This window comes from Melanotaenia boesemani, chromosome 10 (assembly GCF_017639745.1).
Source record: "Melanotaenia boesemani isolate fMelBoe1 chromosome 10, fMelBoe1.pri, whole genome shotgun sequence".
NCBI lineage: Eukaryota > Metazoa > Chordata > Actinopteri > Atheriniformes > Melanotaeniidae > Melanotaenia > Melanotaenia boesemani.
In genome coordinates, this window is record NC_055691.1 from 16,390,874 (window position 1) to 16,411,778 (window position 20,905).

At 38.9% G+C, this 20,905-nt stretch overlaps 1 protein-coding gene across 1 annotated transcript; it reads right to left on the reverse strand.

The window, feature by feature from the left end:
* Positions 1-4,039: 4,039 nt before the first annotated feature.
* On the reverse strand, positions 4,040-6,932 carry admb (adrenomedullin b). Its single transcript, XM_041997525.1, has 4 exons — positions 6,718-6,932; positions 6,296-6,411; positions 5,578-5,706; positions 4,040-5,320 (listed from the first exon to the last, which is right to left on the reverse strand). Exons 2-4 carry the CDS (start codon positions 6,397-6,399, stop codon positions 5,047-5,049), a joined length of 507 nt encoding a protein of 168 aa, XP_041853459.1. The 5' UTR covers positions 6,400-6,411; positions 6,718-6,932; the 3' UTR covers positions 4,040-5,046.
* Between the last annotated feature and the right edge of the window lie 13,973 nt (positions 6,933-20,905).

The window sequence follows — 20,905 nt, forward strand, 5'->3', positions numbered from 1 at the left end:
GCCCTCTCCAGTCAGTAAAAGTCAGTTTGATCTTAACTCGTCTTAATTCTAACTCTGTCAGTTTCACTCTCTTTTACTCTCTTCCTCCAATAATGTCCTCTAGGGTTTCTTTGCTGAATCAGCCATTGTGCAAATTCAAAACGGCCAGTGTGTTGATGTCCAGTTGCTGGCATATCACATAGTGCCAAAAAAAAAAAAAACATAATTGCCACAGATGGCCAAGGCTAGAAAAGTAAGTTGTGAGGTGGTCTGTAAACCTTGGGACACTGCAGGAAAATGAAGGCTCCAGGAATGTACATATTAGCCACGTTGACATGGGAATTTTAATTCCAATTTAATTCAGAATAAAAGTACAATCCTCTTTAAAATGATCTTGTGAACACTTAATTCTGAATGAAAATGGTCAAACTTAAATTTAACTTAAATCTGAAGTAAGTGTCTGGTTTATTCTGATTTTAAATCCGAATTGAAAAACTCTTTGATGAAGTTCATTCAGCTTTAAATTATTTCCGGTCATTCTGCACATGCTCGTTTCCTTGTCCTGCCGCGATCACGGTACAGTACTCTATCTCTCTTATCCTCCTAAACTGATGAAAGTGAAGTAGTATGCTGGTGTCAAGCTGCCAAAAACTCTTCAAAACTATAACTATAATGAAAGCGAAAATGGTTCTTATTATGAGGTCTTCCATGTTGTAGACAAAAAGAAAAGAAGCAGGAACTAGAGTTTGTTTTCTTCCAGAAGGCATAAATACGTCATGTCTGCCCCCAGTCCAATCCAAACTCCTTCCAACCCCCAGATCTTAAGCAGAATTTAATAAAGACGATTAAATGAGTTTTCCATGTAAACCTCAATTTGGAATTATTATTTCCATGTAAATGGAAAGGAAAACACTTTCATTCTGAAGGATTTATTCATTCATTCATTCATTTCTGGGTTAGATAAAGTCTTATTATCATACTCACTTTGCCAGTGAGAGAGAAAAACAAACTTCTAGACTAACTTTGATCCATATATAATTTGTTTTAAGTTGTTTTTAAAACACAGTTTGGGGAAAAACAAAATCCCCCTCAAATGTAGCTTCAACTGGAGGCATTGCTAGATATAGAACTCTACTGGGACACAGCCAAATGACTTCGCTCATCTTTATTTTCATTTTCAGAAAAAGATTATTATTAGCTGGAAATATGTCAAAAAATGGGTTATGTAAAAAAATGGTGCTGAAAATTTTATCCAGTAAATAACTTGTATTTAACATCCTGTTTGACTGTGATTTCTGTTGCCAGCTTAACGACTTTGTCGCTATATTTAGCAACTTTTCAGACCTCCCAAGCGACTTTTTTTTTTTTTTTCAAAAAAGCGACTAGCGACAAATCTAGCTACTTTTTCTGGTGTTATTGGAGACTTTTGGAGACTGATGTAAATGAATATAGTTTACTCTTTTAATGAGTGGGTACAGACCCCTCCCCTGTCCAAAAGCACTCAGAAGAGGCTTGGTCCTCACACAGTGACACCAGCAGCTTCCAGCTGCATTCAGAGCAGATGATCACCTCTTCTCTATCACCAGGCTGAAAATTAATTGTGCAAAGCTGCTGCTGGCTGATCCCATGCTGGCTTACCATCAGATATTAATGTCTCATAATGAAGAGTGTGGACGAAAACATTTAACCATTTAAAAGTGTTGTGGCATGTTGCAGATTCTTAATTAGAAAACAAACACACTTAATAAAAAAAAACTAAAAAACTAAAAAAACAAAGAAATTATTGACATTTTTAGGTTGTCTTTCTGACTATTTTTTCCTTTCCCACTACAATTCCCTCATGGCAGCCTCCATTACAACTATATGTACCAGGCTGATTATGCAAATTAGACAATGATGTCATTTAGCGACTTCTAGCGACTTTTAGGACAGCCAATAGCTACTTTTCTGTCTGGATCTAACATGAAGGCTGAGGAACTTACGGATGAATGGTATACTGCAGTGAATTAGGCAATTTAGTAATAATTATGAGACAGCTCTTTTTCAAGATCATAATGTTTTTATAAGTCATTAAATCTGTCTCAAATGCACCAACAGGTCAGATAATAATCAGACTTTCTTATTCATCATTCATTTTGGTGTTAATGTTGGAATATTCTCTTCCTCTGTTTCATTTGACCAATTGAAACTGAAATAACTTAGATCAAGGACATATGCTTCTTTTCAGGTATTTCTTCTAAGATATTTTTATGTTAGACTATTTCACTTCTAAGTATCTTGGTCCTTAATTATTTAAATATGACATTAAGGCTCATTAGTGAATTTTTTTTACCTGTTAAGAGTAAGTATGCTTGAAACTAGAATACCGATATTTACAAACCAACACTACAAGTGAAAAATTACTTTTCTACACTGTAACTACACTGTGATTTCAAGCAAGACAAGACAAGACAAGTTTTTCTTGTTTTGCGGGGGTGTGGTAGTTACCACTGCAGCCTCACAGCAAGAAGGTTGCTGGTTTGAGCCTCGGCTGGGGGAGGTTCGAACAGCGGTGGAGTATGCCTGTGTGGAGTTTGGATGTTCTCCCCATGTATGCATGGGTTCTGTCTGGGTACTCCGCCTTCCTCCCACTGTCCAAAGACATGCATGTTAGGTTAATAGGTCATTAAATTTTCCCTAGGATTAAGTGTGAGTGGTTGTTAGTCTCTCTTTGTTGGCCCTGTGATGGACTGGCAACCTTACAGGGTGTACCCTTCCTAACTCCTGCTCATTGCTGCGATAGGCTCCACCTTCCCCATAACCCAAATTGCACTAAGCAGTATGGACGGGTGGACTCATTTTAAGGTATTTGTAGGTTCCACAAGGTTAGATATATTCACATTTTGCAAAGCTTGAATTTTCATTAAACTGCTTTGTTTTACTTTACAGATCAGTCTTTGATTATTATCTTCTGTCCTTTTACTATCAGTAATGTGCCCCAGTACGACAACACCTATGCGTCAACCCTGTCACACACATTAAAGTTATTCTTTTAACTACCATCACATTTCCTCACCTTTTCTGTCTGATTAACAAGCCAGGATTCATCTGAATTTGTATTAAACTAAAACAAATACTTCAAAATCCATTTGATGCTTAATTTTATGGAGGTATGAGTTACTTGATCAGTTTTGGAAATGTTTAAAATATTGAAACTCGTTAAGATGCTTTTCTTTTAACATGCAGAGGACTGATATGTTTAACATTTGGTAGAGGGTTTGAAGTGGGTTTGAGTTGTGACAGCTTGTTGCTCTGAACAGAAACTGCAGGATGCTCATTAACTGATTTTTAGATTTTTTCACATTATAAACTGGAGTAATCATGAGGTAACAGGTAACATTGAACCATTTTATCTAAATGCAATTCTATTTTTACACAGGATTTTTTTCTGCATGTGCGCGGAGTTGTCTCGTACGGCTTGAGAGAGAGCTGAATTCAGTGTTGTCAAATAATGAATCAAGAAATTGGAATTAACTATATAAATTCACATGATAAAAATAAAATAATGAGGATTTAAATGAGATAATCTATTTTTCTTTCAGCTTTTAACTTTTTTATCTTTCTACTTATAGAATGTTGACATTTTAATTAAATTTTCCAGATTCATGATGGCTTTCATTTATTTGATCATTTCCGAACAGTGTGACCACTCTGGTCCTCAGACAGGCGAACATGGCTCCTTCCTCTCCATTAATGCAAAGTGGGGACTGACTTTGCCAAAAACATTATTAATTTAGATTAAAGCAAGAATTACAAAAGACTAGAATCATGCCTCCCTGAGACAAATCTAATTGTAGTAGATGTGTTTCTCTGAGACAAGCGGCTGATAAAACCGTGTTATTTTCAGAATGGAATGCGGCCCACTAGTTCGCATGTTTGAGACGGGACGTAGTTTCATCATGTTGAGACATATATCAAACAGTGACGAGGCACAAACGCTGAGGAGCCAGATGAGTGACTGTAAACTAAAGTTTTTTTCAATTTTAATTTAATTTGCCTCATTAGTTTATTTAAACAAGCCAGCTGTAAGTGATTACAATCGTTGGAATTTACCACAAGCCACAAATCATTTAAAGTAACATTTAAAGGAATTTCAGCTGAATTGTGATTAAAGCAGAATGGTTCACATTCAGAAAAACACAGATAAATATCAGAATTAAGACTTTTTATTATAAGATGAGACATTTGTATGTTTCCTACAGTAAAGCTAGATGGCAGCAACACACTGTATTTAGCTCTTCACTTCTTTTCTGACTCTTAAACCATCCAAATACAACTGCCACATAGCTCTATTTATTATCAAGTTTTTACAATTACCACAACAATGTTAGAGCAGTTGGTGTACCTCAAGGACAAGAAGAGTACAAGGCAATTATTATTTACAAAGTACAGATACATCAAATACTTCACTGAAGTTCAAATAAAATACGTTTTGTCTTTATCTTGTATAAAATTACAGCATTCTTATATATTTGTATATACAGGTTAACAATGGTTTTTTAACTGAAGGTTTAGTACATGTGGGGATTATGCACCACAAGCGATTAAACACATTCACTTAACTTGTGTAATTGGCAGTTTGGGGCCCATGAATGTCAGTTTGGTGAGGAAAAGTGACCCCCCTGTTGCAGAATAGGTTCCTCCTCAGTTTATGGCTATTACAAATCCCCAGGAACTGTGTTTTGTCTCAGCTGCCAAGCTCACTTTGGATGCTGAAGAAGAGACAGACATTCTTCTGAAGTCCCACATGGTCTCACTTCAATTCATCAATAAATCACACTCATGTATAGACACTCCGAAACCAACACCTAAGCCTGTGTATACAATCTATTGAGTATGTGTTATCTGAATCCTGAATCATCCAGAGCAACCTAACCTCCCTTTGATGGGATGCACAGATGCTCTTTTATTTGATTTAGTAGTAAATCTCTGGAATAAAAACTTCTGAGGGGACTTATAATCTGCTTTGAGCAAATAAGCCCAACATCGACTCTTATTTTTTAACCCTTCCATGCCTGTCTTAGCCCATTACGTGTGTGTTTTGTGTCTGTTGACTTGCTGACCAGCTTCACTGCAGTTTCCTTGCCTCCCAGTCTGAACGGGAAGCTGAATGTTGTCTGCCAGTGATCGACGGCGGCGGCGTCCATAGCCGTTCTTGCCCATCTTTTCCTCTGGGGCAGTGCAGTCTTTTACCTTTTGGCTTTCATGTATTCTGTGGACCATTTCGTGGTATACACATGTGGCTAAAAAGCAGCCAGTTTGCTTTGATGAGGATCTTTTGAGTCTTACATTAAGCCCAAAGCTGAAAGGAAAAAACAGAAAAGAAAAAACATAGATTTAATTTGTTTTCCAGGGTTGTCCCCTTTGACATAAGATAATATGATTTAAGTCAAAATAGTGGTATTTGCAAATAAATAAATAAATAAATAAATAAAAGAAAAAAAAGAAAGAAAGAAAGGACAGCTAACACAGGTTTTGTTCTTATTTTTTGTCACGAGTCTCTTGTCCTTCTCTGTTGGTAATCAGATTATGGGGTGACAATACATCTTTTCTTGTTACCTTGGTGGTGATGGGAGGGCTTTTGCACCCTGCAAAGATCCATCTAGGATATCAGAGGTCTGCACATTAGTGGCCACTGAGCCATTGGGCAGGTCTCTCTTCACATGGCTCTGCAGCCATACTCTATACCTGCAAAAAAAAGTAAATAACAGGTTATGCTAACAGAACTTCCCTGCATCAGTCACATTAGCTCATATATTTACTAATGCAGAAGCATTATCCTGCAGAATACTGTAGAAAATTCTATTTAATTATTTACAGGTACCGGCTTTGCTTGCATCAAGTCTTTAATCATTTCTGGAGCATCATTTATATCTAATTAGTGACAAGTAATTACAGTAAGGAATGTGTTTGCTATATTTTAGGGACTGATCATTTTCCTGCATGAGTTCTTCACCAGGAGACGTGGGAAAATTTGTAATTTACAAATATTTTGATCACAACTAATTTAGTGATCCTAATCAGGATTTCTATATATCTGGACACCAAGACCGTCCAGTATAAGTATTGGCATCAATAATCTACCATCTGCTGAGCAAAATGAAGTTTACTGACTTTAATATTTTCTTCAACTTTACCCATTTACTAGTAGATTTATGTTTCATGAACCTGTCTTGGTTATCAATAAGCAAATAGTCTGAGTGTTAATAAAGACAACAAGGAGCATTTTTACTGAGGACTGAACAAACTAAAAATATTGGTTTTTAAGTCAGATTACCTTTTTCTTAGGGTGGCATTAGGCTCTGCTGTGGCTCCTGTTACTGGTGGCAGGACTGTGGTAAAAACACAGCAGCAGATGACAGTGTGCAGGCACAACCTCATTTTGGCTTGGAGCTGTAAATGATAGATTTGAAAAAAGTGTTATTACAACATTTACTGTTTGGTTAGTTTAAAACAACATTAAACCATCCAGTGGTCAGGTCATTTTTGTGGCTTCACAGATGTCACAAAACAGTATAAATCAGTATTGGTAGCATTGGATGGAGGTTGTTGAGGAAACATTAATGAACTGGTACATACAGCATCAACAACTACATATTTTTATTCAGTTCTTCACTCTGTTTCCCCAGTTGACAAATTGTGAATTTGCATTTTAATACAAGAAGAAATCTTAAAGGAAATAAAAAGAAAATCCCTTACCTCAGCCACTGATGTGATCCACAGTTGATAAGGTGCACAAGTTTGGTGTGTTTCTTGAGGACCACTAAAGTTTTTCTTCTTTTTTGTTCCCAATGCTATAAAAACTTTGCCATGAGTTGAAGTCTGGAGATTACACTGCAAACATGAGTCTTTATAGAGAGAGGGAGGGAGGGAGCTATACCTGAATGCCAGACCCAGTGGGAGGGACTGTGGGACAGTTCATGTCAATCTCATCCACCCCTCATGAAGAAAGCCAAACCAAAAACATGTAATTTATAAATGGCACAGGTTGTACTTAATTTGTTTCATTTATAATTTGATTATTCAAATTCATACCCCTATCTTCGCTTCATTTGAATAAGCTCTGAAATAAGTTTTTTCTTCTTTCCTTTTTCAAATCTGAAAGCTTAGCTTTTGCTTGTAAAAATAAAAAAAAGGAATAAAGAAAAGGAAAGCACATGTTCACTCACTTTTCCTTTAGCTTTGACTTTTCTTTCAGTGATTGTGTAGAAATGGCAGCCATGCATTCTTAAAGGTGAGTAAAAGGGTAAATGTTAAATCTAAAAACATGTTTTGGATAGCTCTGTTTTGGTGTGAGTCAACCATCGGGGGTTTTAAATGGCTCTAAGAAGTCAACTTTGTGTAAATCAGCACTGTGTTGTTATGGCAACTACACGCACTGCAAAAATTTAAGAAGGAAGCATGCTTTATACTGAACTGGTGCACGACCAGGTGAACCATTTAATCTTTCCATGTGCAGATTTCACTCACAGGTAATCACCTATTAGAAAGTTAAATAAGGACACAAAGATTAACCATGCATTTAAACCCTCTTTGGATGGATGGATGGAAATATAGTAAAGAAAACTAACTTGATTTAAATGCATATTGCACCAACATCAATGCATCTTCCATCTGCTGCATGTTGGATTTGCGCAATTGATTTGTGGGTGTTTTTAAAATGTCACCGATACACAGAAGCATCCTTTAAATTTCATGGAACAAACACTCTTGACACTAAAATATTGTCTCTGCAAGTTTAGAAGACATTGCATTCCACAACTGCACATGTTAGGGATCCTTTTGTTGACTGAGAAACACATTCAGAAAATTTACTGCAAATCACCAAATTATTATATACAAAACTGTATATATGCAATTATTTATTTTTTGTTATTCTTGATAGTCGGAGTAAAGTAACATAGTGAGAAAGTGACAATTGCTTGTATAAATCAACCTCATTACTTATGTATAGCATGAAGTGGTGGTCAGTCTCAAACATTGGCATCTGTGTGGCAAACGTGTTCTCGGTCATTGCAAAATGTGATCTGACTTAGACGCCTTGTTTTTTTTTAGCCAGTTGTTCAAATTGTGTAGAAACTCGTCTAAAGCACCATAGGAATTGAATTAAAGGTCTTCAAAGCTTCAGTCTTTCTTTGATGTTATAGAATGATCTGTGCCATCTTGTAGTTCAAATTTTTGACAGTACTGCAGAACATTAGCTAGTTTGATTTGACCGACTACCACTTCGTTAGACAGAAATAAGTGAGCCTGCCAAACTCCTGCGATTGAGTACAAGCAATTAGATCTAAAGATATATATAAGGTGTGTCCTAATTCAGGGTCTGCACACTGAAATTACTCCCAGGACACTTCAGTGAATGTTAACACCAACTGGTAACACCAACAGTAAAATAGAATACGGTCTGAGCCTCTGTTGTTTTCCAGCTGGTACAAACTTCACTAAACCCTCAAAAATCCATAAATATCAAATATTACAGAATTTTAATGTCACCACTTTAAAAAAGTACTCTTTTTTAATTTTTAAATTGTTTTTTATTGAAACCTAAAACGTACTTTTCTGAGCTCGGTTGCTCACTCACCACCGTCTTGTGTCCAATGCATTCTGGGAGAAAAGAGGCTGGGAAGGATGCATTACCAGTAGCTTTTGTTTGAGGCCAAACGAAGTGCTGATATGACAGGTGGATTCAGAGGCTCCTTCTAATTCTCTGAAATGGGACAGTGCTTTGCGCACCACAATGATGTATGTAGCCAACAAATCCGCACTTCGAAGTGTGCAGGCCCTGAATTGGGACACATCTACAGTTTATAGTGACACAAAACAGATGCATTTACAAATTTTGTTAGAAATTTGTAAATTCATAAGTAATTCTGTCATAATCTATATTAGAGCAGCACAAAAGATAAAGAGGTATGCCCAACATAGAACCTAAACTTATACAGTGAGTTTGTTTGTTTTTTGTTTTTTTTGGTTTTTTTTTTTGGAACAGAACTGGGGCTGTAACGTTTTAGACAACCACATACATGTGAAACATATTGTGGACCTTAATGATCAAACACAAAGAGGTTTCTGAGTGGTTTCAACACATGTACATGCTAAGTGGCAACCTCCAGAGATAAAATGTAAAGCCTATGCGGAAGTGCAAAAAATTGCAGTTCACCCCTCATCCTCTAGGGACTGGCTCCAAAGCAGAGCAAATCCCCATAGACTCACATGTTAAAAAGACCAACTTCACAGCAGAAATAAACATGTTTAAAGCCTGGTACAAAAAACATTTTAGGATTAATAGGTCAAGTTTACCTTCATGACAACTGTGAGGGGAGTGAATTTTTTTCTAACTTGTCCGTTTGGATGTTATTTAATGTTGAAATTCAGCACAATTAAGGGGATGTCCTTTTGATCGACAGGTATCCAATATCCGCAGCAAGAAGGGAGCGTACAGCACAGCCGTGGTTTTTAGCCAGCTAACAGCACACCTTAGCTTTAGCCACATACCTTTGTTAGCTGTTAGATCACATTAGATCCAATTTGGCTCAGTTATCTCTTAGTTACAGTCAGCTCGGAGTTTGATGTGTGTCAATCATCCACCCCCATCTTCACAGTCCCCCTCTCAGCTCCACCTCTTTGCCCATGTTTGGATTTTCTGGGAACACCATGACACTGTCAAGATGGCGACGGTGGGAAACGCCCAATGAGATTAAATTCAGCTCTACAGAAACCTACGGGTGATGTCACGGAGGCTCCATCCAACTTTTATATACAGTCTATGGCACATGCCCACAGATGACATCAAAATATTGGCCAACCATTAAATAACTATAAGGTGACTGTTGGAGAGCAACAATCAGAAGGTGGCTCAAACCCACCCTACACTTCTCGCCTTAAAGTAATACTATACATAAGTCTCTGGCCTTAAAACTCTATTCTGACTTCTCTTGATGTCACACTGACATCTATTATGAACACTGCTGAGAAATCCCATTTCACAACTTTGTGTTCCAGCCCAGAGCATCACATGACAGCTACGTTTCACTTTATGGCACCATGTCAAAATGGGCCTGCGCATAGTGGCTGATTCAGCAAAGAAATGCAAGAGAAGGATATCAAAGCAAGCGAGAAAATAAAAGCGTGACAGAGCAAGAGATAAGACAAGAGTCAACATCAGATTGACTTTTACTGGCTGGAGAGAGCTCAGAAAAGACAGGATGCAAGACAGATGCAGAATTGGCAGTCATTAGGGGTGCCAAGTCTGAAAATCTGCCAAAGAAGAACAGTTTCAGATTTTCAACAGTTATTTAAGAACAACCTATTAGAAAAAAACATTGGGCCTCATTCACCAATATCTTCTTATGAGTTTTCTTAAATTTGTTCTTAAGTTGTACATGAGAAGTTTATGAAAACCACCGTCAGATTCATGAACATATTCGTAAACTGCAGACTTGTTCGTATCTTTCCTATCACGTGAATACCAATCTCTCGTAAGTTGAGAGGACAGACCAGCCGGCCCTACTTTGCATAGGTAAACACCCATATAATGTCCATAAAAGTTCATGACTTACAGGCCATTTGCAAACAGACACAGAGGAGAACAGATGAGGAAAATAATAAAGAGAATGACAAAATGATCAATAAATACAAAAATAATAATAATAAAGATGTTCAATGAAGCCTGGTTTCCTATTTTGAAAGTGTTTAATTGATCATAAATATTCACATGGTGAGCTTTAAATAATATAAAAACAGCTTTTTATACAAAAGGATCATTAATTACTCTTGAATTTGGACAGTAGCTTCCAGTCTGAGCACATCAAGATGCACATCCTCACAGTGCTGTGGTTAGAGGGGCAAGTGGTACACTATAGAATAAAATTTTATTACAGAGCCTACTTTACCTTCTACAGTTTGTAGAGCAAATTTTCACCTGGTGTGGCATCATTTTAAGGTTCACCTTTAAGTGGGCGGTGCATCTGATTAATCCTTCAGGGGAGTCTGATAGGTGTTATTAACTAGCAAATAAACTTGATTTCTTAATAAAAAGTTTGAGGTGACTTGGACATTTATGGAGTGATATTCTTGTGGTTGAGGCAACAGATCTGGCTTGTGTGCAGTTGTTTACATTGATGGTGTTAGGAAGACCAGCAATAGAATTAGATCCATTTTGACTGCAACTTGTTCTTGATTTAATGAAATGGATGAAAAAGTGGAATTTTCCCTTGAGGGAAATTATGTTTGGCTCTAAAATATTACTATTTATCTTAAATAACAAAATGCTTTGTAATTCACCAGAAATTTAAGTGATGGGTAAACTTAACAACTTGATGCAAATTGGCAGATTATTCCTATTTTGCTAATATTATTTTGTTTCTGACTTGTACCTACCTGCATGCAGCTGTTGTAATCCCAGCCCACATTACAGTTGCAACCAACGCTGTGGTCATCATCTTCTTTATGTCCATGGGCTGTGAGCATGCTGTGCCAATTGTCAGGTTTGTTTTGATATTACTAAGTCAAAATGTCATTCTAGAAGTCTACAGCACTGTCTGATTTGTGGATTTAAATACCTACACAGCAATGTCCCAGCAACACTTTCCGTATATCTGAAGGGCCAAGAGAGGATTCACTGATCTGTTTTTCCCCCTTTTTTACTTTTTTACATGATCTTTTCCAGATATGAAAAAAAAGTTGCCCTTTAACTGTTTTGCCCACTGATGACGCTATGCTTAAGCTCATTTTTCCAAAACAAAAAGTTAGATCAAAACAAATTCATCAAATAGCTTTCATGTGCAAATTAGTCTGTCATTTTGAATTAGTGCAGCATGAAAAGCATTACTTTAAATTCACAAGAAATCAAGACAACATTGTGTTTGATTTGGGGAGGGATAAAATTGTAATTAATTTCTACACTAACAGGTCACTAGAACACAATGTACACTCAAAACTCAGACATCCAACATGGGTTATTATTAGTTACTCAGTGTCTATTTATAGACCCACATGCAACTCAGTGTTTGTCTTACTACTAAGAAAGATGGGGAGGAAGTGTTGGGATTTCATGAGCTCAGCTGCTTTGGCATGTGATAGCATAGTGCTTTCTTCACAGCTCTGAAAGCGAATACTCCCTGGAAATGCATTTTTCTAAATGGGAGGCCCAAACATTCCTCATAGTTTGTTTCCAAACAACGGAAAATCACAGTATGGGTTTTTTTTTTTTTTTTTTTTTTTTTTTTTTTTTGGGTGGAAAAAGTACAAGATCAGATGTTTAAAGGTAGAAAATATAAATTTGCTAGAGAGAAAAAAAAATTGTTCATATATTCCTAACTGATATGACAAAACAGAAACGATCTGAACTGTGGCTTTTTACAAAGCTCAGGCAGTTTTTTCTGCACTTGTGTGGACATAGGCCACTAAATATTCCATTTAGTTTCATTATAAAAGCCACACTGGAATAAAAATACCTCATGTATGGACTTCAATCAGTTCCGGATCACTTCCTCTGATGCTACATTTTACATGTCTAAAAGCAAGTATTTGAAAAATTTTCAACTGGTTTTGATCACCAAATATCTTAGTCAGTCTTTTGTATAGCCATCCTGGTTTTTGGAGGATGATGGGTAAATCCACAGCATTCTCTTTAGTTCTAGTGAAGGGTGAATCATCGATTCTCAGAATAAGATTGCAGCAGAAGAACAGCAGGAAGTCACACATTTCCTTTTTTTTCTTTTACAAGCGCTTTGAAAAAAATCTTTTCCTTCCCATTGCTTTTACACTTTAGCCAAAACACCAGATAGAAGCACATTTTACAAGTTATGTTCTGATTAAAACTTGCATTTAGCATCAAGTCCTTAAACAGTTAAGTAGGAATCTTTTATTAGGATCATTTTAATACAAGATATTTGTCTTTGCAACCACAACATCAATCAACAGTAAATAAGCAGCATTATGATGATGTATCAGGGTTTATTCATAATCAGATCCAGTATTTGTTCTTCTGAATTGATGTTTGTCTAAGCACTAATTACATTTAAAAAAGATAAAGGCTCTAATAAAGACATTTTGGGCCAGTTTCAGAAACAGGACTTTCAGACTAAAATGCTTGTTGGAGCGAACTTAATTGATAGTCACTTGCAAAGACTTGGCTTAAATAACAAAGCCTATTTTGGATTACACTAAACTAGCTGCAAGTGGGATGATTAGAGCTAATCTAAAACTAATCCCTCAAAGAGGAAGGTCTAACTTCTGCTTAGAAGTGTTTTCTGGGGGCTATGTGCTAGCTTAATTAATTAAATGCAGACTAAAATATACTTTGAAGGCCTGTCAGAAGACTGTTTGCAGACAAGAGGAATCCACTGACTTATTCTGATTAAAAAACTTTTTGAGACGATTTTCGTTAAGTACAAAGTAAAAGCTTTAGAACTAATCTCTCTCCTTGTGCAATGACCAGTAAGGAACTAATCTCAGAGATGTTTTACACTGCAGTATTTCAGTTAGACGTGGGCATAGAATTGGGTAGGGACACTAGGGAAATGTCCCTACCAATATCCAGCAACTCCTTGGTTGTACATCCGCGTAACCATCTGCATAGCAGGGGTGCATGTCAGGTCTGGAAGAGGTGTGTGTCAGGCCTCTGCGGAGCTACAGAGAACCTACGGCAGTTACGTAGATGCCACATGAGTATAAAGGTGGATTTATGCTCGCGCAGCATCTTGTGTGAGGTAGGTGATTTTTTCAGGAATCCCATGGGTCACGGGATTCCCGCAGGATTCCCACGAGATGGGGGTCAATTTTACTCTTAATCACGGGATTGGGACAGTACAGGATAAAATGTTATCGGGAGCAGACGGGAGCGGGAACCAAAAAAAAAGACAGGCAATAAACCTACACTACACTGTAACCAAGTATAAAAAAGAACTACACTACCCAGAAGCCAACACTGCTTTCCAGCCACTGATTCCCCACCGGAATTGGAATAAGAAAAGGAATGGAGTTAGCAAACACTGGCGGAGAAACAGATATGGCAAAAAATGATTTACAACGCAAAGTTAGAAGTAATGACGTGTCTAGTAGGTTTGCAGAACTGGTTAAGTGCGACGGTGTCAACACAATGTATGCTGCTTGTAAAACATATTTAGGTAATGACATGTAGAAATGAGTGAAATACAACTTTATGTGTTCTGTTTGGGTTTATTCAACTTTGGTAGACATGGTGTGAACCATGTACTGTTTTATTGTTCCCTTTTTTTTATTGTAACTGACCTCTAAAAAAAGTTAGAAACACTTAGCAGCTGGTCTAAAAAGAAGGATGAGAACATTTAATCAAATTCAATGTATAGCCTAAACCAGGGCTACTCAATTCGGTCCTACGAGGGCCGCAATCCAGCAGGTTTTCCATGTATCCCTGCACCAACACACCTGAGTCAAATTAATGAGTCATTGTGTAGAACCTGATTGGCTGTTAGAGCCACCTAATTTGACTCAGGTGTGTTGGTGCAGGGATACATGGAAAACCTGCTGGATTGCGGCCCTCGTAGGACCAAATTGAGTAGCCCTGGCCTAAACAGTAAATAAATTTTAAAAAATGGGAGCAGGATGGGATAGGGAGTAATTTTATCATAATTGGGACTGACAGGATTTTTTCTTTTGCTTTGGCCCAGGATTGAGACAGGACAAGATTTTTTTTCTGTGGGAGTGGGATGGGACAGGAGTGAAAATGTACTCTCATGTCACCCTCTAGTGTGCGGTCGGCTACAGCGTAGCGGATGCTGGTGCGTTTGCTATCGCACTCGAGCGTAGGGGGTGAGTAGGGGGTGCACGTCACTTTGGATCTCTGGTTTGGTTTCTCTTCCTAACCTGAAGGTGGCAGCAGGGGTGGTATTGATCAGTAAACTCACCACGTCGGAGTTCTTTTGATGGTTCACTTCAGTTTGGTACGTATTTTCTGTTTTAAAACAGTGGTGTCCAGTATAGTTCAGTGTCCTTATTAGCTTGTGGAAGAAAACAAATAATTCAATCAGTCTCTCATCAACTTGATCCACTGGTTATTGTTTTCAAAAAAGATGTTAAACGATGACCATAAATCTGCCTTAAATCCTCTTACTGCGCAGACTTGGACTGGATCTCTGGCAAACGTGTAGACTTAGACCGGATCTCTGGCAGATGTGCAGATTTGGACCGAATCTCTGGCGGATGGCCAGAGTGCTGCACGAACTGAAGCTGGATCTCTTGGAGGAACGCAGACGAAAGAGGGATTTCTGGGAGATGTGCAGACTGGAGCTGGATCTCAGGGATGTGCGCTGATGGGAGCACTGACTGGAGCTCTGAAAGACACACAGGCATTAATATGTTGTCTGGCGGGCGACCAGGCGGTCGCTTTAATAGGCACAAAGTCTCTGGAAGGTGCGCTGCATGGAGCAGCGGGACCTCTGGGAGGTGTGCTGACTGGGTCTCTGGAAGACAACCAGACGTTAATATGATATCTAGAGGGCGACCGGAAGGTCACACAGACAGGAGCTGAGTCTCTGGCAGGCTAACAGGAGGTTGCACAGACAGGAGCTTAGTCTCTGATCGACGACAGGGAGGATGCACAGACAGGAGCTGAGTCACTAGGGGGTTCTCTCATCATAGCGAGCTTGAGTGTCAGATGCAGAAGAGGAGTGATCTCAGCGGCGTCGACCACAGGAGGGAGAGGAGCAGCAATCTCCTCGGCACGGTGGACCACAGGCAACAGAAGAAGATCGTCTCCAGCAGAGACCCCCTCAGGGCCAAAAACCAGAAGCTGGTGAGGAGAGTCTCAGAGACCCCCTTGGAGACAGAAACCGACGGATAGGGAGGAGCCAGAGGCTAGAGAGGATCGTCTTGACCATGGACCTCCTCGAAGACAGGAACCAACGGACAGGGAGGAACCAGAGGCTAGAGAGGAGCATCTCGCTCGGAGACCCTCTCAGGAACAGGATTCACCAGAGGCTGCGTGGACCTGGGAGCTGGCATCGGATGTTGAAGCGTTGGGCAGGACCAGGGCATAGGCGTGGAAGGCTGTGAAGCCAGGCAAGACCGTGGCGCTGGCATCACATGCTGAAGAACAGGGCAGGACCGGCATGCAGGCGTGGGAGTCTGCGGAGCAGGAGCAAACTGGGGAGCAGGAGTTGGACGCTGAAGAACCAGGAGGTACAGGCGTGCAGGCTAGGGAGGCTGCGGAGCTGGAGCAGACCGTGGCATCGGTGTCGGACGCAGCAGAGCTGGAGCAGACCGTGGCATCGGCATCGGATGCAGCAGAGCCGGAGCACACCATGGCACTGGCGTCAGAGGCTGGAGCACTGGAACAGACCTGGAAGCTGGCATGGGGCGCCAAAGCAATGGAGCAGACCTGGGAGCGGGAGGCAACACCAGGGACGTGAGCCTGGGAGCCGGAGGCAACTTTGCGAGGCAAGACCGTCTGGAACGCCGCCTTCTTCCTGATTCTGCCGCCGGTTGTGCCAACCCACAACATGTGGTCTTGGCTGGGGGTCTAGATTGCCAACCTGGACCCCTGGAATGGTGACCAGTCGGGGGAATTCTCTATAGATCTGCCAATTCAGCCAGTTCATCATCTCTGTCTCATCAGAGAAAGACATGCCCATATCTGGGAGTCCATTTCCCCATACACCATTCCTCCTTAGCCGATTCATATTGTTCCAGGTCGGACCTTCTGTTACGCATGGACCTCAAGGAGACAGGAGATAAGTTCAACCGACTTTATTTGAAACCAGAGATATGAAGAATGATCTTACGGTGGCACTGACGGATGAGCAGGAAAGCATGGAGCCAGGCTGGGGAGGAAGATTAGTCCATGTAGGTGTGTAGATGAAGGTCCAACAGGGAGTGAACGTGGAGCTGGTGAATATAAAGCCGGGGCAAGTGATTGAACACAGGTGTGAATGATGTGGAGATTGGAGATGGATTAGCGGTAGCAGGTGTGACTGATGAGGACTCCAGAGTGTGGTGGCTTGGCCGGCCAGGTGAGGGCGTGATAGTCATCATCAGGTAGACCACCAGGAGGTTGCTGATTACTATTCCAGACAAAAACCAGTCTGTTCATTAGTCTTGTTTTAAGGTGGTGTTTCACCACCAGTATTAGACCTCTTTTTTACTGATTTCTATGAAGAAAGTCTATAAAAGCAGGTATAATTTATTGGAAATGATGTCATAAAAATGAGAAGTGTGGAACAGATATTAGTGACTTACCTGAGGTTGCTGTGGTTACATCTTTGTTTGTGTTTAAGGCCTAGTGCTGGTTTACTCTAAGCCCTATATCAAAAACCAGCTCTTAAACTTTGAGTGTGACAGGAGGAATTTACAAATTTGTGAATTTGTGTTGAGATGAAGGGTTTCCCTTCCCATCACAATGGCCATGTTTACGTGAGAGTTTTAATCCCCTCTTTATTAAGAATAAAAATTAAATCCTCTTTCTAATTCCTACAAATGCATGGCGACATTTTTCTTAATCATACTTTTTTTGTTTACTGCTTTAATATGACTGTTAAGATTGAGCTCAAAGTAAAAAAAAAATTTTTAAAAAAGTAACAAAAATAAAAATTACACCAAGATTTCTGGATTGATCCATTGCTTTAAACATTGTTGACTGAAGCTGGGTGCTAATCTTTGGGCATTCATCTTTGTTTCACAACAATTTTGGATTTATCTTAATTTAACTGAAGAAAATTCTGGGACATATTAATTTGACTGAGGCACACTCTTTAGCCTTATATGGGATCAGAGTTCCTTGGTGAGAAAGTCTTAGCATAATTACATTGGTTGATATTAGTTCGTTTCCATGATCTAAGCTAGCAGGAGCACGTTGATGCTAAACAATAAGGGGGGCCAAAACTGAGCCTTGGGGAACTCTGCATGTCCTTTTTGTTTGAGTAGATCCATAGTTACCAGTTGATACAAGGGAGTTCCTTTCTTTCAAGTAGGAATTAAACCGATTCAGAACTGGAATGGAGACTCATGACTAAATTTCAAGTCAGTCTAAAAGGATGTTATCTTTGCCAATGAGTTGATTCTTTGTAGTAAATAACTGGGTAGTGAAGAATGGGTCTCTTATAAGGGAGCCGAACCAAAAGAGAAAGATCTTTGAAAAGAGCTGATCTGTCCAACACTGGTGTGTCAAAAGCAGCAACTATTTCTCCCAGAACCAAAACTGAACTTCTGCAGCTATCTGTGTTTAGTTAGATGCCATTCAAGACTTTGAGGAGCCAGTTTCAGTGCTGTGGTGTGGTTGAAATCTTGACTGAAACAAAACAGTTATTAAATGTTAAGAATTTTTTAAAATGTTGATAAACAGCTTTTGTCAGTTATTGTACTTTAAAATAGGAAGTTTGACATGTCCCAGTAATAGTTTATTATTGAGGTGTCTAAATTGTTCCTTTTTTATAGAAAAAAAATGCACTAGGTTGGTGCATCATAAAATTAAAAAACCCAGTAACGAAGGCCCAGAACTGTTAAGTAGCTACAATCGTGCAAGAGTGGGACAACATTTATCTCCTAACACTCCAGAAACTGGTCTCCTCACTTCCCAGATGTTTACGGACAGCTGTTAGAAGAGACAGCCTAGTACTAACTTTTTGAAATGTGCTGCTGCCATCAAATTTAAAATTAGCTTACATTTTCTTAGAAATGGTAAAATATCTGTTTCACATCTGATATGTTCATGCTATATTGGTTATAAAATGATGTTGATTTAAATTTGCAAACAATTGCATTTTGTTTTGTATGTTTTACAAAGCATCCCACCTTTTTTGGAATTAAGGTTGTAAAACATTTCTAATTTTATCCACCTTGGAAGGTTGGAGGCTCTCCAGTTATAACTAACTACCGAAGATATTTTATTAGTGAATAAACTGCCATGTGTCCATGAAAATGCCAGCTTGTTGAGTCTAAAAAAAATCCTCCCATTGAATCCAGATGACACCGAAAAAATTCAATAATCCAGCAACAGCTGCCACGGCTCCAGCTTAAAGCCGGTGAGGAAGTGTTTGGCAATGATATGTCAATGATGACTGCTATGTACTCACACCAAAAACATCCCAGTCTGCAATTTCCTCTAATTGTGAATCCATGAACTTCTTGGGAAAAACTAAGTCAGCACTAAGTTTTTTGTGGTCTCAGTCACTCAATTCTTTTATTCAGCATCTGACTTTCAAGTATCCATTTATAGGTTTTGAGGTTCCAAGGACAGGAGGAAATGATTTTATGGGATTTTAGGGAAAGGGGCAATCAAAGGCCAGCATCACACCTCATTATGTCCAATTCTACATCTACAGACTAACCACAACATTAAAACCTATGACAGATGATAAGAAATCACTGATCTTACTGAAATTCTTTAGTCCTGGAATTTAGCCCCAGCTGTTTACCCAGCCTCCAAAATCTCTGGATACAAACCCAGTCCACCAACAATAGAGGCAACAGAACCAAACTGCTCCAAAGAAACTAAAAAGGCCCTCTGCCAAAGATCCAGTTTCTGAAAAGTCAGACAGTCAAACATCAAGTAACAAGTCGGATTTGTTTTTGTGGAAAAATGAGGACTTCCGCAGACAGATGCCTTTAATGGGTGGATGAGTGTATATTTGCACAGCAGCATTTGTGCCAGAGTTTGATGGTGCATCAACTAAGATATATGTCTTTATTGTCATATTTACCTCATTAATGATTCTTTTGTTTTTTGTTTTTAAATACATCTGCATAAATTAGTACAAAAAAGATGCTACAAAGGCCAGTAAATCTTTGAATACCAATTAGTATCTTTTATTATTATTATTAATATTTTTTTTTATTATTATTATTATTTTTCCAAATCCACATTGTTGTAAATATTCACAACTATTAAAAATATCATTTTTACCCACCCAAAGCTTATTTATTGACACCTAGCCTGTGCAAATACCCTAAGGCCTGGTACACACATAACGATTTTTTTAATCTTATGAGATTTTTTATCTGGTCGGGACCTCACACGTGAAGATAAAAAAATCCGTTTTGATCGTATTGTGTGTGGTGTGCTCCGAAAATGTAATCACAGAACAACACATACGACGATGCTGTCCAGCAACACAATCTAGTCCTCCGAGCCGGACAAACGTCGAAATGTAGAAGAAGAACCAATACAACAACCGGCAAAAAACGAAGAAGAAGAAACATAGCAACAACTGGAAAACACAACACACAGCATGGAAGGGAATATATAAGACGGGGGAATGATGGTGGTCTTGGGAGTATTGTTAACAGACAAATACAGAAATGAAAAAAATAGCAGACTGGAGACGGTGTGAACACAGACTTAATTTACTTCCTTGTTCCCCAGCCAGCTCGCTCTCTGATTGGCTACATTCCGTACCACGTCACTAGTGTGCCTCTAGAGAGAGAGTGGCGCCACCGGAAGCTCAAAACGCTTGCCGATCACGTGGTCCATGTAGCCTCCAAAAGTTCCAGGAAGTGCTTGGCGGCCAATACAAAATAATAAGAAAACTACGATAATCGGTAAATAATGATCAATGAAGGCTTTGCTTTGCAATATTTTTATAGTTGTGTTCATTGATATGAATCATGTTAAGTTTACTAAACCTGTATGACATCAACAGCAATGTAAATCGTAATATTTTCTGTTTTTTTAACTTTATCTTTCAGACTTGACTGAGGCATACCAACAGGTGACGACAATGATTTACCAAGTGACTACACAATAAATCTAGGCTCACAGCATAATGATAACGGTTCTTACAGGAAATCTATATCCAATAAATAAAATTTAGATCCCAATTCATTTCAAATAAATGGGTTATCTATTCTTACTTATTAGTATCTACTTGTGTGAATTGCTTTTAAGTCTTAAAACTTATTTTGACTGAGGCAG